The sequence below is a fragment of the Camelus dromedarius genome, chromosome X (genome assembly GCF_036321535.1).
Source record: "Camelus dromedarius isolate mCamDro1 chromosome X, mCamDro1.pat, whole genome shotgun sequence".
NCBI lineage: Eukaryota > Metazoa > Chordata > Mammalia > Artiodactyla > Camelidae > Camelus > Camelus dromedarius.
Window position 1 is genome coordinate 11,292,263 of NC_087472.1, and position 26,310 is coordinate 11,318,572.

General features: G+C 40.8%; 1 protein-coding gene across 6 annotated transcripts in view; it reads left to right on the forward strand.

Annotated features, from left to right (window-relative positions):
* The first annotated feature begins 721 nt into the window (after positions 1 to 721).
* Positions 722 to 26,310, forward strand: part of ATP11C (ATPase phospholipid transporting 11C) — a 151,676-nt gene continuing 126,087 nt past the window's right edge. For all 6 annotated transcript variants that reach the window (XR_010379523.1, XM_064483253.1, XM_031445067.2 and 3 more), the window contains exon 1: positions 722 to 912. Coding sequence is in view for 5 of the 6 variants with exons in the window: in XM_064483253.1 (XP_064339323.1) it covers positions 886 to 912 (27 nt within the window). In the remaining variant the exon portion in view is untranslated. The remainder of the gene's footprint in view (positions 913 to 26,310) is intronic.

A 26,310-nucleotide genomic window follows, 5' to 3' on the forward strand; every position in this document is an offset into this window, starting at 1 on the left:
AATCCCCCCGCCCCGCCCCGCCCCGCCCGCGCCGGGGTCTCCACAGCCCCCTGCGGGTCCCCATTCCCCGCGCAGAGCCCGGCTCCGCCCCGCCGGGAAGCGGGGAGCCCGGCTGCCTCGCGGGCTCGGGGCGGGCCGGCAGGCTACACCGTGGCTTCCCAGCCCCGGTGCCGGACGAAAGCGCGGGGCGGGCGGCGCGGCTGTCGCGGACCGAGGAAGGGCTGCGAGCGAAGCGGCGCGGCGGACGAGTTAGGGCCGGGGCAGGGGAGGCTGTGGCTCCCGCCCGAGCCAGGGGAGTAGTGTCGGGCTGAGGCGAGGTGAGGCGCTGGGAGCCTCGGGAGGGTCCCTCGTGGCCCCCGAGCGGGGCGGAAGCACGCGGGCTGGCCGCGGGGAAGGCGGGCGGTGGCGCTGCGCCGGGGAAGAGTGCAGACAGCGGGGTGCCGAGCCCGGCGCCGGTAGAGCGATCGGGGCGCCCCCCTCCCCGCGGGAGGAGCCTAGCGCTCCTCCGCCATCCCTCCCCCGCGCGCTGGGCTCGCTTTCTCCGCGGGCTGCTGCGGGAGTGGCGGGGCGGCGGAGCTGGGGGAGCCGCGGGGCCGCCGCCCCCGAGACGGACGGGGCGGGGCGGCCGGGGGGCGGGGGCGGGCTGCGAGTGAGGCGGGGCGGGGGCGGCTGGGGCCGAGAGCGCGAGGGCGCGAGGGCGCGGGCGGCCAGGGGGCGGGGGGAGTGCGGAGAGGCGAGGAGGGAGGGAGGGCGGCCGGGTGGCCGGGCAGCCAGCCTCGCCGTCCGTTTTCGCGCCGCCGGCTCACGCCGCAGTGTGTTTTGTGGACGGCACCTTCCCAGACAGACCAGTAGAGCCCAGCTCGGCGCCCGGCAGCCTTCGACGCGATGTTCCGCCGGAGCTTTAATCGTTTTGTAAGTACACTCGCTGCGGCTCCACGCGTGCGGGTTTGCTTGCTCGCCAGCCCCTTCTCCCGGTCCTTTGGAACAATTTTCTAAGGGGGGGATTGCGTCTCTGGGAGACCCCCACCACCAGCCCTTTTAAATTTTAACTGGAAAACGCTGCCCAGGCGGCCAGGGTGGGAGGCAGGTAGGGCTCTTGGAGCAGCCCCCCCCCGCAAGCCGCCCCGATCCCGTCCAGTTTATCCAGAGCTTCCCGGGGCTGTTAGAAACTCTGCCTCGGACGGGGGGCCGCCCTCGGGCTGGGTAGTGGGGGGCCCGTGGGGGGACGCACCCAGGGGCCCCTCAGTTTGCCAGTTAGTCGAAGATGGCGTTTTATTACCAGGGAGGTTGCTTTCTTTTGTTTCCTGTGCCACGAGCACATGGAGGTAGACCTAGACCTGTCACCGTGGTCCCAAAAAAGACCTGGGGGCTGAGGAGTGGGAGGCTGGGCTGGTCTCAGCCTTGCCTGGGGCTCTGCCGGCGGGCGGCCGCTGACCCGAGGCCGGGCAAACTTTGGAGACCCAGCCTAAGAAGCTCACCTTGCGGGTATAATAGAAGCGAGGGCGGTTGTCAGGGTGGGCTGGGTGGAGGTGGAGCCGCCAGGAGGCGCCGGGTCTGAAGCCTCGCCGAGTCCGGAACGCCCCAGACAGCGACCCGGGGGGAAAGGCGAGCTGCGGCTGGACTCCTCCGTCCACGTATACCCCCTTCCACATCCGCGGAAAAGGGAATTTCATTTCGAGAGAGTTTGGCATCGGGAAAAGCAATTTCTGGCTACTGACTTTTTTGAGTAACCTGTTTACTCCTAGAGGGTACATTAAGACTGGAGTAAAACCGGGACCATTTACTTCTATGCTTCTATTTGTAGCGACTTCCTCAACTGCAAAATGAGGTGGCGGGAATAGGATTTTATTTCTGCCAATGATGTGGAAGAAAGGGTTCATCTGTAAATTTTTATTTTTCTGTCCTTAGTAAAAATGGTTGAGTGCTGTGCGCTGCCCCCACCTCCCCCCTTACGATGTATGTTTGAGAACTTGTCGGTTTGGTTCTTTTCCAGCTTTTATTCCTGATCGAAGCACTGCTAGCATTTTTCAGGCGTCGGATGAATTTGTTCTCGTTTTTATGCATTTGAAACTTTCACAAATGTACCCTGGCTAAATGAAATAATCGTACATGCCCTTTTAGGATATTATTATCACAATAGTAGTGGGTTAATGTTTTTCTAAATGGTTACCTCACCCAGAAGCATGTCTTACGAAATGGGAGTAGATTTACCTGTGGCACAGAGCAATAGAGGTTTTGCACATCAAGGTCTTGAAATCCGTAGGAATTGGCTGTACTGGATACTTTGCTAAAGCAAGTGACTAAAATTGGTTTCTCACTTTAGCCTAAGAAGGTAAAAGAGCGTTATACTTCATAGTTCTATTTCACGTAGATTCTTGTGATCTTGGAGTGTTATTTGGGGGTGACAAAAAGGGAAAGGTGACAAAGAGGACTAATTGTAATATTTGGGAAAAGGATGATCTTTTCATATGCCATTCTTATTGTGGAAAACAAGTGGACTCAGGTTCATAATAAATTCATTGGCTCAAAATTGAGATGTTTACATCCCCGTGGTTTGTTTTTGTTTTTGTTTTTGTTTTTAAGGATTTAAACATTTCAAACCAGACAACCCAAGTATTTGTCTAAAAGCCCCCTCTGCTTTCCTTTTGCTAAGAGTGCTCTGCGTTGTGGGAGTCTAGTAGTGAAGCAGCGCTGGCCCTGGAAGCTAGGGCATGCAGCAGAATTTGCAGCAGTTGTTTGAGGTGCCAGCCTGCAGGTTTGAGGCTAGTACTTTGCATCCCTGTCCAAGATCTCTGCGGAGAATCACTTATGCTCACACTGAAATGAGCTTTGACCTCATTGTTTCCGCTGGAATACCCGACTGCTCACATTTTCCTGCACAACCATGACTATGGTAAGTCTCCGGAATTTGTACCGGTGCTGGAAGCAGAAAGGTTCTCTCAGGAGTTGTATCTGAGCCCTAGGCCTCAGGCAAGGAATTAATCGCAAACCCTTGGACTGAATGTGAAACGTGCTCTCTGATACTCATTGCTAAAGAGTGACTTCAAAATTTTGGGAGTGGTGATGCAGATTTCATCTCCCCTAATCAGTAAGCCAAACGCTGTCTCCATCTTTTGCCTGGTAGCGATTGAGTGGCACTCCCATTTAAGTCATTAGGAGGGTACAACTAAAGATTTAGGTTGGACTTTGAGATTTGCACAGCAATGTAGATATAGTCCAAGTTGTGTGCCTTTCTGTTTCAGAGATGGGGCTATGAATTCCTTTCAAAATTAAGTGGGTTTTTTTCTGTGTCTATTTGTGTCTGAAATTGACTTTGAATGTGAAATAAATTACAGTGGAGTTGATTGTAGTTGTTGGTCACTGAGAACTAGATACTGCAGGTTAGGACAGGACGTTACATTTTTAAACCTGACATGGGAGGTTGTATCATCTTCTGTGGCTCTGTAGTGTTTGCTGAGTCGGTTTAAAAACGCTATTTATTTCCCCAGGTTCTCTAATTTCAAGCTAAAAGAAACAGTGATTCACTATATTTTTTAAAGCTGTGGCCCTGATGTCTTTGCCATTGATAATTGTCTTCTTTCCTTTCTGATGAATTATGACTTTACTTTTGACAGTTTTGACGTAGAAAGAAATTGATTTGGTGTAGGATTTTAGGATTTAGATATGTAGGGAGGTCTTAAAGATTTAAGGATGGGATTTCTATGAGTATAGTAAAAACACCACCTATTCCCAGTCAACATCCCTATTCTCCCCAGATACAATAAATAAATAATAGTACCTTTCTGTGTACATTTCCTTTAAAAGCGTGTTTAATTGGAAGTCTGGACTGGTTGAGACTTAAGAGACAGGGACTTTTATGTTATTGTCTTACTCTTAATAAAATTCCTAGTGATTCCAATAGCATTTTCACTTGGGTTTAAAAGTTTAATGAGAATCTAAACAACAAGAATCCACCCCCATTTGACTATTTCATGCTAACGATTTAAAATAAGACATTCTTTAATAAAGTAGATCAGGGGGGCTTGGCCAAGTGGATGCTGTTTAATTAGCTTGTCAGAGTGATATTAAACCGGTTTGACTGTTTAGATCATTGATATATATTTAAATATTTATTTGTATGGAAGTACTGGGGATTAAACCCAGGACTTCACACATGGTAAGCATGCACTCTACCACTGAGCTACACCGTCCCTCTAGATCATTGAAATATAAAAGGTTAAATTTCGAGTTGAAATACTGGAAAAAATTTTTATCTGATTCTAGAAGCTCTCAAACTGCTTTGGTTCCATAAAGCATGCAGCATATAGTAATAATATCACATAGAAAATGTCCTATCAGTCAGAGAGGCCTAGGACAGGAAAGAAATTAGACGGCATAAGGTATAATGAAAATTCAAAATAAGACAAAAAAAATCAAACTAAGATTTAATGAGCTAGGTAGCTAATTTATAACTGAGTCCAAAGCAAGGCCAGTCCAGTGAAGCAGTCTATGGAGGCAATTAACAAGATAATTCAGGAAATTTTTATTTTATTTAATTTTTTTAAGAGCAAGGTTTTTAGTTTCCTCCTTGAGTTATCATTATCAAGGGTAATTAAACTTTTTTTTTTCCTGTTTCATTTTACTAAAATCCTTGGCCTGACATTGCTGAGCATGGAAATATTGGTGAGTTTATTTTATTATGTTTAGATATTTATCTGAATGTTTGTATTGCAGTATTTTTGCTTTTACACAAGCCTTACAAATGGTCTGTGCATCTTGGCTCCTACCAGGTAGTTCATAGTTTAACAGGTAAATTTGACCCTACTAAAAGCAACCTTTTATTATCATATTATATTGTAATTTCCTTTTAACTTGTGTGACACCCTACATTATTAGTCTTTCTCAACCAGGAGAGAAGCAACCCCTAGTGCCCTAGGGAATCCTTTGTGTGTGATACTTATCTCCCATTCGCACCTGGAAATGAGGAATTCCAATTGAGAAAGGCTGCCCTAGACTGTGAAAGCTGCTGGGGGCAGGGACAGTTGGCACAGTGCCTGGTGCCTGGTAGGTGTTGGATAAATATTTGTTGAATGAACAATTTTTATGTTTCACATAAATAATAACTTCTACTTATAGGCAGTGATATTTATAGTAAATCCTTCCTTATGAGAATGAGGAGTTCCAGTTAATTGGATGTGATACTGTGTTTTATAATAACAAATATATATTTGGTCTTTGTCCCTGTTTCTGGCACAGAGCTCCTAAATCTCTTGGAATTTCTGGTGATGAGAGCAATAAGGATGGCTTATTACGTTAATGAGGTAACTTTGGGAAAGCACCTCAGGTTGAGGGCTGGGTACCAGAGGAGGGTTGGAACTTTCAGTCCCACCTCGACCCACCCCTGCAGATTTCTAGGGGATGGAGAGGACTTGGTGATGGAGTTCAGTCACCAATGGCCAGTGGGTTAGTCAGTCTTGCCTATGTAATGAAGTCTCTGTAAAAATCCAGAAAGACGGGGTTTGGAGAGCTTCCGGGTTGGTGAACTTGTGGAGATACGGGAGAGTGGCTCACCTGGAGAGGGCGTGGAAGCTCTGTGCCCCTTCCACACACCTTGCCCTCTACTTCTCTTCCGTCTGGCTGTTCCTGAGTTACATCCTTTTATAATAAACAGGTAATCTAGTAAGTAAAATGTTTCTCTGAGTTCTGTGAGCCTCTCTAGCAAATTAATCAAACCCAAGGAGGAGGTTGTAGGAACCTCTGACTTACAGCCAGTTGGTCAGAAGTACAGATAACTACCTGGATTTGAGGCTGGTGTCTGAAACCCAAGGTGGGGGTTGTTGGAACCTCCAGTTTGTAGTGAGTTGGTCAGAAACACTGGTGACATCCTGGACTTGCTACTGGCATAGGAAGTGGGGCGGGGGGGGCGGGGGGCGTCTCAGGGCTGAGACCTTAACCTGGGGTATCTGATGCCATCTCCGGGTAGATAGTGTCAGAATTGAGTTGAATTATAGGACACCCAGCTGGTGTCTGAGAATTGCTTGTTGGTGCTGGGACCACCCCCCACATTGGAACTGTGATCAGAACCTGAACATTGAGTTATGCCATATACTGATTACCAATTTTTTAAGTATTAGAATAAATATATCTAATGAGGATGCTATACTGATTGTAGCAAATCTTAGATGATTACACCATTTTATGATCTTGCAGAGCACTATTTCATTCAACAAATATTCACTGAGCAGCTGTTAGGTATTGGGCACTGTGGTCGGCCTTGGGACACATTGGTGAGCAAGACAAACAAAGTCCCTGTCTTCAGGAGCTTTAACTGTCATTACATGCACGGCTGTAGATTCGGGGGATGTGTTGACTGCTCGGTAACACATTTGCGACATACCACGCAACTTGCTTTTTGTGAATAAGTTACTATTATATACTAACGTGTCATTTCTCTTTCTACCAGAAATAGAGTGAACAATCTCGGTTATTTTCTGGTTGCTTGGATTTCAGATAAAAAAGAATTTGTTGCTTTGGACACCTTCACTGTGACCTATACATGGCAAACTGCTCTTTTGCAAATAGATGTTAGCCTGAGCCTTGTAAAGTGGGAAACCTATTTAGGAATGAATCACTGTTACTTGAAAGAAATGTTAAATAACTTGGAGACAAGTTTTGTCCTTTTCCTGACCTGTCTTACTGATTAAGCAACATAAAACTCTGAATATCTTCTAAATACTTTCTATAAGGGTTTACTGTTTGCTCCTGTTGGTGATTATTGTTGTAATTCAGCCCGTTAGTGGGTAATATTGAGTGCCTACAAATCAGGTAGTTTCCAGTGCTCTTAATGAGCTTTTAGCAGATGTGTGATTTGAGCAGGTGTAGCTGGCTATTTTCATATTGATGTAACTGTCCAAATGAGCTTGTTTCCTCATCCAGGCTGCCAGTTGACCGGCAGCTGGGCAGTGGGTTCTGGGAGGTAAAGGATGGCCAGTGGCCCCTGGGAGAACCATAACCAACATTCCTGTGTCTGGATGATATGCAAAGAACTAGCCCAGGAGAGAATTCAAATACTGGTTTGTGATGGAAAAAAAAATCATTAAGGCTGACAGCTTGTCTAACATGGTTGATTGGTTCTCCCAAAGAGGGTGAAACATGGGACACAATGGTTTTTTTTTTTCCCCAGGTGGTGCAGTTTCTTGTACATCTGTAGTGCTTTATATGGTTTAATCTTTTGCATCTGGAATTCTTGAGACTGGGCGGGGGGAGGTTTCTGGTTGGGTGGCTTGAGGAAGTGAATTAGGTGCTGTTTTCAAGTTCATTTCCATTCACTTAACACTTAACCTTCCTGGCCTGGTGTAAGGGTAGATTAGTGGTTGATTGTCAAACAAACATTAGCATGGCTGCAGCATATGTTAACACTACCGCAATTTAATGATGAATGCTCAGCACTGCAGATACGGGCTCAGGATGCCCTATGCCAGCATATTGGCAGACAGCCCCCTCAATTACTGCAGTGTGCGGAGGGATTGCTGGTTCGGCTGACTTCTTGATTATCTGTGCTTCACAGATAATGTTGGACTGTGGCTATACAGATTTGGTAGGTTAATATGTATTTGTGAAATACAGATTGTTACCCATTTTTTGCCCCATATTTATCTAATAGAATATGGGAGGATTGGTGAGGACTACTCTGTAAAGCAGATACTGTGTATTTTTTTTAGGCTCCTCCATTATATGTTGTCTTAAAATATTATGGTGGCTGTATTTTCCTAGTCTCTTCTTCTTCACTTAGGTATTGGGAAATCAGAGCCATCTTCTTGATGATTATGCCTTTAGCATAGCATCAGATAAACAGTAGATGCTCAATAAATACTTTTTGGAGTTGATAACACAGTCTGAGTCGGTAATTAACAGTTGAAAAATGAGCAGCTACCAAGAAGCTTAGGCATTTCAGACTGGGCTACTAGTAAGTGCATACCACTGAAAATAACATCCTTTCAGTTGACAAACTACCACACTATATTCATTCTAAATGAGAAAGAATAATACTTTCATGCCCACTTAAAAAGTAATGAGAAAAAGTTTAACATTTACTTGAGGTTGTTTTTTCAATTGGCCAGAAAGATTATCTTTAGTGCACTCCCCTTTCTTGGCCATTCGTAGAAAACTATAATTAGTATACTGTCCTTAACTTCTAAAATTGTAAGCAGATTCATATCCTTTTTGTTTAAATCCCATGCATAAGCTTTTATTTTCCCATCCCACCAGCACATCGAATATTTTTGAAAACCAAAGCCGCAGTGTTAACTCTCCAAGAGTTGTATGTCTTTTGACTTTTATGGCAAATGTGCATTATTTGGATTCAAGATACCACTTAGTAGCTGATGCTGGGAATGTAACATACGGTCCTCTGTTTGTACTCAATTGCCATCAGCTGGGTGGATACCTGCAGTGAGACGGCAGAATAACCCGAGGAGCTGTGCAGTTTGAGGGATTTGAAAGTCGTTTTGCTGTGAAAAGAGCCTTAACCTTGTTAAAAGGGTTAGTCCAAGTCCTCGTTCTGCCTAGCTTGGGAATTGGGTACTATAGTTCATATACATCAAGGTGTTCCTCAAATGTGGTCATTGGACTACTTGCATACAAGTCATCTGGGAAGCTTATTAGAATACATATTCTTAACCTACGGAATCCAAGTCTCAGGTGATAGGTCCCAGGAAACTGCATTTTTAGCAGGCACTCTAGGTGGTTCTCTGGTCACTCAAATTTGAGAACACCTGTATTTAATAAACACAGAAATATTTTTCTGTGTACACTCCGCTCTCCTCTCTGAACTTTACTTTCTTCATCTATAGAATGAACGTAATACCTACTTCGCAAGGTTGTTGGAAACGTTTGGTGGGCTATTCAACACTATATATAGTATACCAGTTTTGGGGGTGGTCCCCAGAACCACGGCCGCGTCCGGTGGTTTACTGGCAGAACTCACAGGATTCAGCGTTAATTCTACTCACAGCTGTGATGTATTACAGCAAAAGGCTACAAAGCAAAGTCAGCAGAGGGAAAAGGCTCATGAGGCCAAGTCTGGAGGAAAGCAGGCAGCTGCCAACAGTCCTCTCCCGCTGGAGTCCTGCAGGTTGTGCTTCATTCCTCCAGCAGTGAGTTGTCTACCACGGAAGCTTATTCAGGACTCAGTGCCCAGGGCCACATGGACACCCTCTGCCTAGTACCTCCCCAAATTTCAGACTCCCAGAAGGAAAACAGGTATTCAGTGTAAACTGTATCAGTTAGCATGGTAGGGACCTTCTCAAAACCCACTTCCCCAGACACCAGCTGAGTACCAACCTTTCAAGCAGGCCTTTTTAAGAATATCAGTCTCAGGCCTACTATCTTAACTTTTTCCTACACACTGTTAGGAGATCCTGGTATTTTTCAGTGAAGGGAAATGACTTGCCCTTGATCATGAAGATAGTCAAGCAGCAGAACTGAGACTCCCAGCAATCACCACCTTTTCATTGCTGTGCACACATGCATCTGGATGTCATTCCTTTCCATATCGTTGAACGCATTCACTATTTGTCACTTGCACCAGAAGAGCAGCCTGCCGGTGGTAAATTGATGCCCCCAGTGGGGGAGCCAGGAAGTATTGATGTTTCTGCCAGTTTAGCGTCAACACTTGCTGGTTTCCTCTCTGGAGCATCACTAAGTTCGTGGATTTTCATTTTTTCTGACTTTGGGACTTTTGTTACTGCCCCCACTCCTCCATGTTCCATCCATTTACCCATAGTCCCAACACTCATTTGCATCATTTCTTCATCCCATTCTGTATACATAGCTAGTTGTGAGCTCATAGGCACCTGATTTAAAAAATCCTTTTGGATAACACAATTCCAAAGGGTGGGCGTACTGAAGAGTATTTAGTTAAGGATGACTATATAGGAAAAACTGCCAAAAGGAAAAAATAAAATTCTTGGGCTAGTGTATGAATTTTATGGCAATATTTATAAATATTATTTTACTCCAGGATTGTTTTTTTAATTTTATGGGCATGGAAAACCAGGGATATCTCTCTGGTTATTTGTAACTTTCAGCCTTTTTAAAACTTATCAAGAAGGAAAATTAATAGTTCTTTTATGATTTGGGCAAGGAATAAATCAGGAAATCATGCTGGAAGATGCAGTAATCCTGCAGATCAACGAGGAGCAGAAATCAGGAGGGAACGGTCACAAATAAGTAACAGCTGGGTAGAGCAGATTATGTAAGTTACACCTGTTGTGTAAGCAGTGGGGTGGTTCTTTAAGTTTCACAATTAATGTTGTTTGCAGTAACATAGATTAAGGGATCTATAGTGTAGTGCACAATTTACTCTGGCTTCTTTTCTGAAAATATTCATATGAATCAAAAGCTTCCTTTGAACACTCATGCCCTACTTGGGTGCTATTAGAGGTATGTTAAGGCACAGCCCATTTCCAGTAGCTCGCAGTGTTTTAGAGATGGAAGACCACACACAGGACTGACCTCCTCATAAGGCAGTAGGTCATGAGTGCTGACCTCTTGAAGGCACACACATTAAGTGCCACAGGCATTCAGATGAAGGCCCTGATCTCACTCTGGCAGCAGTGAGTGGAGGAGGAGGGATTTGTAGAGGAGGTGACAGGTGAACTAGGTGGTAGGAAACCCAAAGGACTGAAGTTCATGGGATTCTTGGGATCAGCAGCCTCATTACAGGAGGAGGCAGTTACCTGAGCAGTCAGGCAGAGTTATTGCTTGTGGTGCTTAGAGCGTTAGATGGCTTAGGTTCCAACTCTAAACGCAGCAGGAAGACCGAAACCTTAATCTTCAAGTGCCTTCTGTTTACTGTGGTGAAACTTAGACTTAAGAAAGGGAGCACTAAAAGTGGACATCAGGCGACTTTCGTTTCCACAGCAGTAGCTATAGGAATCTCTCTGTAGTCCTCTTTTCTGAAATCCTTGACTCCAGTGATGGTGGTCCTCAATTTTCTGATTTGGTAAAGGAACCAGGATGGAATAAGCTTTTGGGTAATATTTTATGACCCTGCTTCATATAATATTATATAATTGGTTATTTAGTTGTCTTGCTTACATAGTAACTGCATACTTTCAGAAACTTCACTACGTAGGGACAGCATGGTAGTTTATCCTGAGGACTAGTGGTCATTTAAAAGGTCATTTAAAAGGCTGGGGATCAGGCCTTTGTCCAGGAGCACATTCCTTACAGTAACACTTCTGTTTCACTGTCGCCAGCCAGCATGGCTCTTAATAGACATTCAGACCTGACCATGTCATTGGTCACCTCTTACCAGAGCATGAATTACATCTTATTCTCAAATAACCATGCATCACCACATGCTGTTGATACTACTTTTCTTTATCATCACGACTGCCACTCTAGTCCAAGGCATCAGCTCCCTCCTCTTTTGTGTTTGTTCCTCCTCCCGTCTTTCCTCTTTCAACAAATGGCACCATCCCCTACCCAGCAGTTCAAGCTCGAAACCTAGCACTCATCCTTAGTACTCCCTTTCCCTTCATTTCCTACGTCTAATCTCAGCAAATCCAGTAGATTCTGTTTCTGAAAGAGTTCTCAGATCCTTCCCCTTCTCTGCTTTCCCATCCCTACCACCATCCAAGCTACCACTGTCACTTATCTGGACCGTTGCCAATAGATGATCTCTAGTCCTGCCCCCTCCATTCCATCCTCTGCACAGCATCAGAAGGATTTTTTTTACAAATACGTATCTGAGAGCCTTCAGTGACTTTCCAATACTGGTCAGGTCTTTATCCAGAGAGTATTCACTTTTACTTCTTTCATTTTTTAAAATTGAGATATAATTCACATGATAAATTCACCATCTTAAAGTTTGCATGTGGGTTTTTAGTATATTCATTATATTCTGCAGCCATCACTATGATCTAATTCCGGACATTTCCATCACCCCAAAAAGAAACACTGTACCTATAAGCTGTTAGTCCCAACCCTTCCTTTTCCCCAGCCCCTGGCAACCACCATTCTACTTCCTGTTTTTATGAATTTGACTATTTTAGATACCTCATAATTAATGGAATCCTATCATATTTTTCTTATTGTGACTGGTTTATTTCACTTAGCGTAATGGCCTCAAGGTTGGTTCATCCGTGCTGTAGCATGACATGATTGTCTTTCTTTTTAAGGCTGAATGGTATTTTGTTATATATATAGTGCATTTTGTTTATCCAGCCATCTACTGATGGACATTTGGGCTCCTTCCACCTCTTGTGAATAATGCTGCTATTAACAAAGGTGTGCAAATATTTCTTTGAGATCCTAGTTCTAATTCTTTTGGGTGAATACCCAGGAATGGGATTACTGAATCATATGGCAGTTTTACGTTTAATTTTTTGAGATACCTGTGTACTATTTTCCATAGCAGCTTCACCATTTTACATTCCCATCACCATTGCAGAAGAGTTCCAGTTTCTCCACATCCTCACCAACACCTTTTTTGGTTTTGGGGTTTTTTGGTAGGAGCCATCCTAATGGGCATGTAGTAGTATCTTGTTGTGGTTTAAATTTGCATTTCTCTGATGATTGGTGATGTTGAACATATTTTCATATGCTTTTGGCCATTTGTATATCATCTTTGGAGAAGTGTCTATTCAAGTGGTTTGCTCATTTTTTATCAAGTTTTTTTGTTGTTGCTGTTGAATTATAGGAGTTCTTTATATATGCTAGATGTGAACCCTTTATCAAATATATGATTTCCAAATATTTTCTTCCATTCAATAATTTGCCTTTTTACTCTTTTGATTGTTTCCTTTGATGCACAGGTGTTCTTAAACTTGATGGAGTCCCATTTGTCCCTTTCTGCTTTTGTTGTCCATGCTTTTTTAGTATCATATCTAAGAAATCATTGCCAAATCCAATGTTATGAAGCTTTTCCCCTGTGTTTTCTTCTACGATTTTTATTGTCTTAGGTCTTACATTTAGATCTTTAATCCATTTTGAATTAAATTTCTGTATGTCATATAAGGTAAGGGTCTAACCTGATTCTTTTGCATGTGGATATCCAGTTTTCCCAATGCCACTTGTTGAAAAGAGCCTTCTTTCCCCACTGAGTGGCCTTGACACCCTAGTGAAAGATGATTTGACCGTATATGTGAGAGTGCATTTCTGGGCCTCTGTATTCTGTTCTATTGGTCAATATGTCTTCCTTTGTGCTGGTACTACATGGTTTTGATTACCATAGTTTTATAAGTTTTGAAATCAGAAAGTATGAGGCCTCCAACTTTATTCTTTTTCAAGATTGTTTTGGCTGTTCAAGGTCCTTTGAGATTCTATGTGAATTTTAGGGTGGATTTTTCTGTTTCAGCAAAAAGTCATCCTCACTTTTTCTGTTTCATCTGTCAAAGGGCTTGTATATACCATTTCCCTTGTCTAGTAAACTTCTCTCCTTTATTTTTTTAATTGAAGTATAGTTGATTTACAATGTTGTATTAGTTTCTGGTGTATAGTCATAGTGATTCAGTTATACATATGTATATATATACATATTCTTTTTCATTATAGGTTACTACAAGCCATTGACTATAGTTCCCTGTGCTGTACAGTAGAACCGTGTTTATCCTGTGCATAGTAGTTTGTATCAGCCAACCCCAAACTCCCAATTTATCCTTCCCTTCCCTTTCCCCCTTGGTAATCTTAAGTTTGTTTTCTATGCTTATCAGTCTCTTTCTGTTTTGTAAATAAGTTCGTTTGTGTCATTTTTGTAGATTCCATATGTAAGTGATGATATATGGTATTTGTCTTTCTCTGTCTGATTGACTTCACTTAGTATGATCATCTCTAGGTCAGTCCATCCATGTTGCTGCAAATGACACTATTTCATTCCTTTTTATGGCTGAGTAGTGTTCCATTGTGTATGTATGTGTGTATATATATGTATGTATGTATATATATATATATATACACACATACACACATATATACATACACACACACACCACATTTTCTTTATCCATTCATCTGTTAATGGACATTTAGGTTGTTTCCATGTCTTGGCTATTGTAAATAGTGCTGCTGTGAACACTGGGGTGCATGTGTCTTTTTGAACTAGAGTTTTCTCCCAATATGTGCCCAGGAAAACTTCTCTTCTTTAGTCAGTTGCCTGAACTCTTACTCATCTCTCAGGGCTCAACTTGATTGTTATTTCCCTAAGGAAGTGGCAGTTTCCCAGGTCCTCATAGCACTATGAACCTTTCCTTTATACTCTTCTCACAATGACTCTATATTTGCTTGCTAACTTATATAGTATCAAGCTTCCCTCTACGTAGTAAATTCCATGAAGATAAGAATTGTCATCATTTTTGCTTATTGCTGTGTCACTGATGCTTTACTGCCTGACATTTGCTCAATAAATATTTGCTGAATGAATGAAATTTGATTCCTATCTGTATTTTTAATCATGTTTCCCATTTGTAATCAGACTTTTAGAGCTTGACTGGGATAAAATTGTCCAGTCTTTAGCCATCACTGTTGTGTTCAGTTTTTAAAAATTATCTGTACTCATATTTTAGAAATGAAGCCATTTCCTCTAGCATGCTGTGTTTTGTAATATATACAATATCATCTCTTTTTCATTATATTTTTAAGTATTTAGTGTTCTCTGATGTACTTAATGAATAACTTTATGAGTATCCCCATTGTACACATACTTGCAATATTGACTGTCTTGAAGTTTGCTATTATACTTTTAAAAGTATTCACTTCTCTATAAATAAGAAATGAGGTATTTACTGATTAAAGTATTTTTTCATTTTGTAAATCTTCCTGATAACTTTTTAGTCTAGCTATTTTAACAAATACTTGTTTTTTAAATTTAAGGAACAGTTTTATCGATGTGTAAGTACTTCTAATGTCATTATTTTTATGAGTTTATTGTAGTTTTGCTGGGTACCAGATATCCAAAAATGGTAGTAGCTAGGAGTCTCATTTAAGCCCTTAATACATCAGGATGAAAATAATCTTATGATTTCATATGGATCAAAATTTGAAATAAGTTTTTTATTTTACCTTCAGTGTAGGCATCTGTGTTCTCTTGTCTGTGTGCAGAAACAACTATTCCATTCAGTGCCTTGAATTACTCATCTGTGACTTCATTGATGTATTGCAGGTTTATGGAATTGTTTTAGTTGTAAGTTGTCTTTGCCTTCTTACCATTATGATAACAGCTAAAACCCGAGAAGTAAATTGCTGGCACTGTTTTAAGTGCATTTCAAGCACTAATTCATTATACACATTTGCTTATTAGAGTTCTCTAAAGAAACAGTCAATATGGTGTGTGTGTGTGTAAATACCTATATATTTACTATTTTATTTATATGTAAATATATAAATAAATTTCTTCATACACATACACACACACACATACACATACAGAGAAACTTATAAGGAATTAGCTCATACGATTATGGAGGCTGACAAGTCCCAAGATTTGCAGTCAGCAAGCTAGAGACCCAGGAGAGCCCGTGATGTAGCTGCAGCCCTAGTGGGAGGGCCTGCGAACCTGGAGAGCTGATAGTGTAAGCTTCAGTCCAAAGGCTAGCAGGCTTAATAAATACCCAGGAGAAACCAGTGCTTCAGTTCAAGTCGGGAGGCCAGTTAAACCAGTGTCCCAGCTTAAAGGCCATTAGGCAAGAGGAGTTGCCCTTTACTCAAAGGAAGGTCAGTCTTGTTGTTCTGTTTAGGCCTTCAACTGAATTAATGAGGTCCACTCACGTTATGGAGGGCACCCTGCTTTACTCTGTCTACCGACTCAAATATTAATCTCTTCCAGGAGTACCCTTACAGGTACACCCAGAATAATGTTTGACCAAATATCTGGGCACTTTCAGGGTGGCCCGGTCAAGATGACACATAAAATTAACATTACACTTATGTCCTAGGATCATGTGAAGATGAACGAATGAATCTAAAGTGTGTATAGACCAGGAATGAAAGACTGTCCCGTAAATAACTGTAGTTTGCTAGCCTTACCACCTGTAAAATGAAGAGCTTGGACTGCTACATGGTCTGCAAGTTCTAGGACTGGTGAAGGATCTTGGAGACCTTTTAGTCACCTAGCCTCTTCATTTTACAGCTGAAGAAATGGACAGAGAGAGGACAGATGGCTTGTCCAAGATGGAGTTCAGAAATAGAAATTCCAGGCTCAGCTCTGTAACCTACATCCTCAATTTCCTCTTCTGTGAACTGCAAGGGCTCCCCAGTCGTCTATATTTAAGTTCTCTCCCAGATTTATAATTTCATATAATGTTTAGGCTTCATAGTCTAATAGTGGGGTTTTTTTGTTTTTTGGGTTTTTTTGTTTGTTTGTTTGTTTGGTTTTTTACTATTTTCTATTGGGTTATCTCTGTTACTCTTTAGGTCTCCGTCTCTTGGTTGCTCATTTGACTGTACTCTGCCCCAAATTTTACTTCTTTAATAGTAATGAGTGTGAACTAAATTGTCTGTACTTTAAAATGGGAACAATGACAAATTTTAGGAAGTGCTGTTCATGCTGTTCATGGGCTTTTAATTGGTGGTTGTACTTTGGTTTTACACTACCTGAATGTCTGGGGATCAGATGTAGCCCCATGCCTTTGTTAGTACTGTTCTCTAGAACTGAACTCAGTCTGATTATATTAACCTCTTAGCTAACAGCTCTAATGGAAGAGAGAACACTTTTGGTGTATGATGGGCAGCCTTCCTGGGCAGTCCCAGCACTGTCGTCTTTGCCAGTGGGCACCTGACATTAAGTCCCAAAGACGCTTACTCACCTCTACGCATGAACACAGTTAAGCTGCACAGAGGTACATAGAGAGGCAGCACTTGAATGGCTGAGTCACAGCTGCTAGGAGATAGGAGGGGCGCCCATAAGAAGACAATTCATATGTACATATTTGAGAACCAATTGTATGGTGGAGCTGAATTGGGTGCTTGCTATGTTTATTATAGCCAGTGATTCAACCACAGGATAATAGCCATAGCAATGGAGCAGTTTCATAAAATGGAATTCTTTTCACTTCCGCCCCACTTTAGGTGAGTGTTTCTTTTTTTCTTTAAATATTTTCTTTTTAATTGAAGTATAGTTTATTTACAGTATTGTGTTAGTTTCTGATGTACAGCAAAGTGATTCAGCTATATAAATATTATTTTTCAGATTCTTTTCCATTATAGGTTATTACAAGGTAGTGAATATAGTTCTCTGTGCTATTAAGTCCTTGTTGTTTATCTATTTTACATATAGTAGTGTGTATCTGTTAATCCCAGACTCCTAATTTATCTCTCCCCGACTTCCCCTTTGGTAACCATAATTTTGTTTTCTATGTTTGTGAGTCTGTTTCTGTTTTGTAAATAAATTCATTTGTATCGTATTTTAGATTCCACATATGAGTTGTATCATATGATATTTATCTTTGTGTGACTTAATTCATTTAGGTTTGTTTTATTTTTATTTTTATTTTTATTTTTATTTTTATTTATTTATGTTTTTAATAGAGGTACTGGGGATTGAACCCAGAAACTCATGTATGCTAAGCACATGCTCTACCATACCACTGAGCTATACCCTCCCCACTTTGACTTACTTCATTTAGTATGATAATCTCTAGGTCTATCCATGTTGCTGCAAATGGCATTATTTCATTCTTTTCTATGGCTGAGTAATGTTCCATAAAATGGAATTCTGTAAATAAAATCTATTTTTGAAGTTATAATCATAGTTAATTTGAGTTAAATCCTAGGTTTTGATGAAAAGTGTCGGTAGAATATATATCCCTGTTTTGAAATGCAGGCAGTTTAATTAAAATATTCTTGTTCAAATTTAGGCATACTACTTATCAAACATACTAATGAAGGCAATGTAATCAGTGTAAAATCAAATGAAATCAAAGCAGAAGACATATTAAGGGACTTATAGAATCCATGTTTGGAATTAATAATTTACGTAGTCATGAAATTCATGTTGCATCAACAAATGTCTCTTTAGTTCCTAATACATACCTAGCATTGTGAAAGTTTTGTGAAGTGTGGGCCTAGAAACTTCTGTCTTTTGGTGTCTCCACTAACCAGCAGTATAGTCTTAGGAAAATCACTTCCTTCTTAAAGAAATTATCCTTTTAAAATGTAATAGTCAGTGCATATAGAAGGATACATGCTAAATATATGCATAACAATAAAATGAGCAGTCATATACCTAAACCCAACCTCAGAATTAAACCATTACCAATTCTACCTGTGTGCTACTTCCTTTTCTCATCCACTTGACTCCTTTGCAACTCTATAACTTATTTCTGTGAGTCATTCTATTGCTTTAAAATGTTTAAACATATATACAAATTTAGATAATATATTATTTAGTTTTCTTGAGTTTATAGGAATAGTATACTGGGTTATTTTTTCTTACTCAATATTAAATTGCCAATATTCTTCATAAGTTTTTTTGTAGCTATAGTTTATTCATTGTCATTGCTGAATAATATTTCACTTTGGGAATGTACTAGAATTTATCCATTCTTTGTCATCAGTGGACCTTTAGGTTATTTATAGGGGTGTTTTTTTTCTGTTATGACCAGAAAATATATGTCTTTTACTGTATATTTATAAAAGGGACCCCCCCCCAGTGTGTTGTGTATGTAGGGTACACATATAAATGTACAAACACACATTCAGGCATACATATAGGAAGATACATACACAGAATGGTAAGTCTTGAAATGTGCAACTTTACAAGAAGAGGTGAAATTGTTGGGGGGTAGGCATAGCTCAGTAGTAGAGCACATGCTTAGCATGCCCAAGGTCCTGGGTTCAATCCCCAGTACCTTTATTTAAAAAAAAAAAAAAACGAGGTGAAATTGTTCTTCAGAGTGGTTTTACCAATATGCGCTCCCACTACCAATGTGTGAGTTCCCATTGCTTCATATTTTTACCCTTGAGATTGTCTAACTTACATTTTGTCAGTTCTCTGATTACTAATGAAGTTAAACATCTTTGCATATGTTTATGGGTCATTTTTGTTTCCCCTCTGAAATAGTTCATGTCTTTTAACTGTTTTCTATTGGGTTATCTTTCTCATGCTGATTCATAATTATGAGTCCTTTTCATATTCAGGAGGTTAATCCTTTATTGGTTACATTTTTTGCAAATACCTTAGTGGCTTCTCCTTTTCACAATTTTTTTTTTTTGGATGTCTTTTGGTAAAGAAGTCCTTAATTTTAATGTAATTAAAGTTTTGGTTTCTTTCCCCCTTTTTTTTTTGGCACGGGGGGGTATTAGGTTTGTTTGTTTATTTATTTAATCTAGGTATTGGAGGTTGAACCCAGGACCTCATACATGCTAAGTATGCACTCTACCACTGAGCTATACTCTCCCCACCCTGGTTTCTTTCTTTGTAGTTACTGCTTTATGTGTCTTGTTTAAGCAATCCTTCCCTATGCCAAAGTTGGAAAGCTAGTCTCCTTTTTCTTTTTTCTAAAAGTTTTTAAATTTGGCAAATTATTTTCAGAACTTTAAAGTGCAGGGGTTGAACTAGGTGTTCTGTAACAACTGTGATCTGAAGTAGACAGGATGTATTTTCAGAGATTGCAGTGTTCTTTTAGTAATCTCTCCCACTGTGAAGTTTCATATTCACTCCTACTTTACTTCTCTTTCTCTCATTTCCCTGGCCTCTTCCTTCCTGTTTTTTTCAGAAAAGTAACCAGTTGAATCCTGCAGCATCCTAGAGTTTCTGTGTTGAAGCAGCACTTTTTAATTGAGATTTGTATTGTGATAATTGTAAAATCACATGCAGTTTTAAGAAATAATAAATCCCGTATACTCTTTACCCAGTTTCTCCTAATGGTAACATCTTGCAAAACTGTGGTATGTCACAACCAGGGTATTGACTTTGATAATATCCACTGATCTTATTCAGATTTCTCCAGTTAGACTTGTACTCATTTGTGTGTGTGCGTTTAGTTCTATGCAGTTTTATCCTATGTGTATGTTTATATATCCACAGATAAGATACCAAAGGAAATAGCATTTTTTAAAAACAGCATTTTTAAAAGTCTGCATTCCTGAATACCTCCAGAGTGTTCTGGAGGGCCTGGTTTGGCTGGTGCCCACACAGTTCTAGAGAGCCACCTCAGATTACATAATCCACAAGCAAATTGATGAGCTGAAACCTTGACCTGAGAGATGAAAGGATCTTTGATCTTTGGGTCTGAGGTCCTGGGAGGCCATTTGGCATCCCGCCAAAACATAATCATCATTTATTTTGAATTGCATTTGCCCATATGAACCTGCATTTGAGACATTCTGGTAAAAGCTGCTCTTGGTCCATCATGCAAATAGGAGTAATTTAAATTCGACCTGATCGTTAGCAACTAAAAACTAATAGTGGAAAGGAGGAATGATAATGCTTTTAGGAAAACAATTAAAAACATGCCAGAATGTGCATTGGTTTATATCCTCATAAATAGAAACTTATATTATTATCAGGCTGGTAGTCAAGGACATTTGAAGACTACATTTATGGTAGAGCTACATATGCTTTGATTTGTGTCTACTTCAAAATATTTAAAAATAAAACACTCAGCATCTTTAGTGGAGTTCATTTATTGATTTCTTTCTTTTTTTGTTTTGAACCTCTTTATTTATTTTTTAATGGAGGTCCTAGGGATTGAACCCAGGATTTCATGCTAAGCACGTGCTCTACCACTGAGCTATACCCGCCCTCCATTTATTGACTCCCTTATAATTGGTCAGGCACTATGCTAGGCAAAGAGGATCAAGTAGTAAATAAAAATGAAAGTGGTTCATGCCCTTATGGGACTTATCATCTAATTTGCAATTTAAAAATAAGCCAACATGTATTATAATTACTCATTTTCATGAATAAAATGAAATAGAAACAGAGATAACATAAATAGGGCCTGTTTTTGATAGGGTAGCCAGCAATTTCCATCTGAGGAATGACATGTAATCAGATAACTGAAGGAATGAGGGACTACTTCTGCAGAGGGGTTTGGGAATAGATATCACAACCAGCTTGGTCAGAGGCCCTGAGTTGGGCAAGAGCCAGGCACATTGGGAAGCTGAAAAGGTCGCTAGTGAGGGGACTGAAGGGCAGACTCAGTGAGGGAGGCTAAAGGTGGCAGTGAATGGGGTATAGGAACTTCTGGGGCACTGTCTAAGGAGCATTTTGGATCTTGCAATCTGAACTTCTTAAAGCCATCAAAGTGGTTGGAAGATGTGCAAGTGATAACAATGAAGTCGTCTATTTAATCAGTTCATGGACGTTTATTGAATGCTCTACCATGTGTCAGGCACTATTCTACTTGCTAGGGGTGCACTGGTGAGCAAAACAGACAAGCATCTCTGCCCCCGTGGACCTTACATTTTAATGTGGGAGGGTATTGTTAGGGTAAAGGGTAAGCTGGTGTAACAAAGAGCTCCAAAATACAATGGCCAGGAAAAGGTGGATCTTTATTTCTCTGGCACATAATAGCCCAGAGGAAGAAGGCAGCCTCTGTTTCCTGAGATCTAGGGTCCCAGGCTAGTGGGCAGTTCTGCTTTCCTCACCATTTGGTTTTCAAGTTCTAGTCAGCTAGACGAAAGGAGGGGTCAGGGGCAAGCTTCTTTAGGAAAATGACACACATCACTATTATACACATACCTTTGGCGAAATTTTAGTCATATGGTGCTCCCTAGTCATAAGGGAGATAGGAAAATGTAGTTCCTAGCTGAAAAGCCAGGTGCTCAGGAAGAAAGGAAGAACAGGTTGAAGAGGACAACCAGTAGACAGGGAGCAGACAGTAGACATGATAAATAATTGCAGTATCTTGTTACACTAGTGATGAGCGTTAAAAGGAAAATAAAACAGGGAAGGAGGGTAAGAAGTGTCAGGTGGTAGAGGGTGCAATTTTTCAATAGAGTGACAAAGGAAGGCCTCACTGGGAAGGTGCCACTTGAATAAAGCCCTGAATGAAGTCTGTGAGCAAGAAATACCATTCTGAGTTGTTATGAGGTTACCGTAACACAGGGTAGGCTTTAACATGCCTGAATCTTAGACCATATCTGAAAGTATTTAGTGGAAAGGCACCATTAATAGCAGTTTCACTTAGAGCAAGCAGTACAAGAAGGCCTTAGTGAATGCAGGATTGATGAAGTATCACATTAGGACCTGGACTGAAGCATCTGTCTGAGAGATTTTGTCTGTATTCTTTGATGGATGGGAAGCTTGGATCCCTAAGAAAGGAGGGACTAAGCTCCCTCTGCAACACTCAGTTCAGGGTGTGTTGGACCTACTTGTTTTATAGGGTTTTTTCTTGGGGGGATGTATTTTTTCCCTAAGGGTAGAAATTATTTATGATTTGAATTCACTTTGGAGCTCTGGTTAATTTCAGTGATCCATTGTCAGTGCAGTTTTGAGGATGTGGTGATATAAAAAGAGTGGAAGTATTTTCATGTTCATACTTGGTCATCAAAAATCTTGCTTAGTTGCCCTTCTGATTCCAGAAAGCAGTAGTTCCCAACCCTTCATTATTTTCCTTAATTGTATTTTTTTGGCCTATTTTGTATTTGCCTATTTTTCTCTAATACCCTTCCCACCTCCAACACCCCTAGACGTGGGTACATGATTGTCTTGGGTTTTTTCCTATGTTAGTGATCATTATCTTTCATTAGAGAACTCACAGTTTAGGAAAGGACATAAGATGCATAGATACATGAGGCAAAATACAAGGCAGGAAGTGATGAATGCCATGAGAAAGGTAAAAATAAAATTCTGTTCACAGACTGCAGAATGAGATGAGTAACCATGTCAGTCTTTGCTTCCACAATTGTGAAAGGAGACAATAAGGTTAACTTTGAGCTTAATACATAATGCTCTCAAAAGGAATTTTCTCTTCTTGGAAAAGGAAGCATTTGATCTGCTATCCTACTGTTTAAGTATTTTTATGAGTCCAGTCTTTTCCTAGGCACAACTAAAATACATTTTTGGCCTCTCAAGCTACACCACAGAGAAAAACTCAAGTCAGACTGGAAAAGCACTGCTAATCACTCACAGCATTTTATACAGTCTTGGAAGTTACCCTTGAATCTTTCCTCCTCTCTGTCACTCCACTTTACTCAGTCCATCAACAAATTCCAAAGACTCTGCCTCCTGAATGTTTTGAGGGGTCCACTCTTGCTATGCTTAATCTATCTCTGCTTAAAAAAAAATCCATCTAGACTGTTTTTTTTTAAAAAAAACATAACATTAGTTTAAGTCAGTTTCATGCTGAGAATCCCCTCAGTGGCTCCCCTCACACTTAGAGTAAGATTTCAACTCCTGCCTTTCAGCTCTGCGGGCCTGTGTAACAACATCTCTGACCTGTGCCCCTTGCGCTGTGCACTGTGGTCACGCTGGCCTTGCCTCAGGGCTCTACGCTCCTTCCACAGCTGCTCCTGCCTATAGAATCCTTTACCCAAGGCCCCCATTTTTATTCCTCCTTCAGTGCTAAACTCAAGCATCCCCTGACCACCCTCCTCCCCAGGTCAGACCACTCAGTCTCACAGGGTCTCATAGCACCTTATAGTTCTCTTACAATAGGTCTTTCTGCAGTTGTAATTCATAATGAATCTTGGAGCCAGTTATTAGCTGCCTCCTCTTCCAGAACAGGATTTAAGAGGGCATCTGTGCTCTTACTCACTGCTCTGTGCCCAGAGCCATGGTCTGGTACAGTGCTGGGCACTAAATGCTTAAGAAATATTTGTTGCTAAAGAAAAAGAGCAGAAAATTTCCAGATCACTTAAATTTGGTTTTAGATTTTATTGAGATGCTTACATTTGATCATAGGTTTTTGAAAGTTGTTGGAATATTTACAAAAGACTAGTGTCAGTGTCACCTGGGAGCTGTTAGAACTGCGCTGCTCAGGCCTCTGATGCACAGACCTGCATCAGAAATTGCCGGGGTCCTGGGTCGGGGAGGTGACAATCTGGTGTAACACACCGTCCAGGTGATATGATGCAGAATAATGTTTGAGAACCAATGTTCAATAAAAATATTGACTGAAGGTTAACTTAAGTAAAATATGAATTGCAACTTAAACCTTCTTTTGAAGGTTTCTAATAAACAGTAAGTGGTAATAAACTTTGTTTCAGCTGGACGCCCCCCCCCCCATTTTATCAATTGATGTCTGATGTAAACAAGGTCTGCTTGATCAGTCAACCCAAACCTGGACTTTACATAGTATTTTTCAGCCTTTGTCTCTGAATCTAACTTTTATCTAGTGTCATCCAGTTCCAGGAAATGATTATAAAATTGATAGTGCCCATGATTCTAGTGTTGGATTGCTTTGTTTTTCATTTTTTAAATGTTTATTATACAGAGTCAAAATGATTTTTGCTAAAGCTTAGGTTGTCATAGTTTCTAGATTTATATCTAATGCACTTTGAAGCATTAACAAGGTTTAGATGTGCATATTCTCGGCTATGTTTAGATTCCAGGGCTGTGCTACACCATCAGATTGTTTTGTTGATGGATTAACTGCGTTGTTAAAGATCATTCATCCCCTGTTTTGCCATTGACTTTAAATTCGCTCCATGTTTGACTCAAGGACACTATGGTGACAAACCATTCCCACCTGGTGACTATTAGGTGCTCCATAGGAAATTAATTGCTGGTGTCTTTCTCACACAACAGGTACCCAAGGCTCATTGATTCTCTTTCTGATACTTGGTTAGAAGCAGAGGATTTTAATGGAGATGAGAGATAACCAACAAAAGATTTTTTCAATGTTTTTTGAAAGTTTTAATTTTACAATAGTTTTAGATTCACAGAAAATTTGCATGGATAGTTCAGAGAGTTTTCATACCACACACGCAGTTTCCTATATTATTAACATCTTGCACTGGTAATGTACATTTGTCACAACTGATGAACCAATATTGATGCATTCTTATTAACTAAAGTCCATACTTAATATTCACATTTTCTCAGTTTCCCATTAATGTCATTTTCCTGTTACAGGGTCCTATCCAGAATACCACATCACAGTTACCATATCTCCTTAGATTCCTTGTGGCTGTGACAGTTTCTCCGACTTCTTTGGTTTAGATGATATTGAGAGTTTTGAGGAGTTCTGATCGGATATTTTGTAAAATGGTTCTTCAATTGAGATTTGTCTATCTTTTTTATTATTAGACTGGGGCTATTGAGTTTTGAGAGGAAGGCTGGTGAGGTGAAATGCTGTTTTCATCACACCATATCAACAGTATATACCATCAACGTGACTTAACGACGGTTGGTGTGGACCTTAATCACCTGTCTAAAGTAGTGTTTACCAGATTCCTCCACTGTAAAGCTGATGTTTTTCCTCCTTTCCATACTGTACTCTTTGGAAACAAGTCACTAAGTGTAGCCCAAGAGTTTGTTTTTTAAATGTGAGATTCCCAGATAACATCTTTCTTGTGAGTGGGACCTTCTCCATTATTTTTTGGTATCTCCTTTTAAGTTTTACTTTAATCAGGAGACAGGCCTATGCAGCTGACATGTTTCAAATGCTTATTGAAATTGTGAAGTGTATTCAACTGATGAAAGGATTTGAAATTAAAGTGAATATTTTAGTGAATATTTGTTCTGGGGAAGTTAGAGGACCCCTAAGGTGGTTTTGCAGATGCTCCTGTGTCCAGCTATTGCCCGCATCCACTCTCATTCCTCAGCCTCCAAGCCTCTGTTTGCCTGTAGTTGCCTGCTAGCTAAAACCTCTATGAAAACATTTGGGTAGATAGAGTGGCCCAGAATTTTCTTTGCTTGGCAGGAACTCCGTTGCTAAAATGGTTTTTAATATGTCTATGCCTCTCTGCTGTGCTGCTTTTGCCAGAATAGATGCAGCTCAAAAGATGTGCTTGTCTTCCTAACTCCTTTTTTAATATCTCGTAGCAGTGACTGAGCTATTGATCCAAAGCGATAACAACCCTGCATGTGCTTTTTGCAGGTTCTGTATTTTGAGAACGAACAGAGCTTTGAAAAAGAACATTACTTTACTTCACATAAACTCAAGGCTTTTTCAAACCAAATAATATATAGCATATGTCATAAAGAAGATTCATTTCTAGAAATCACCAGATTTAAAGGGAGCAAAGGATGAGGGGGAAGGAATTAAAGCAAGTGACAGTACTTGCTCAAAGACTGATGACCAGGGTCAGCTCCCTGGGAGCATTGTCTCCTGCAGCCCCACTCACTCTTTTATCCACTCCATCTCTAACTCATGTCCTTGGCTCCTAATGTACACTTAAAGCACTTCTCAGAAAGATAGTTCCAGGAGGAAAGGCAGACAG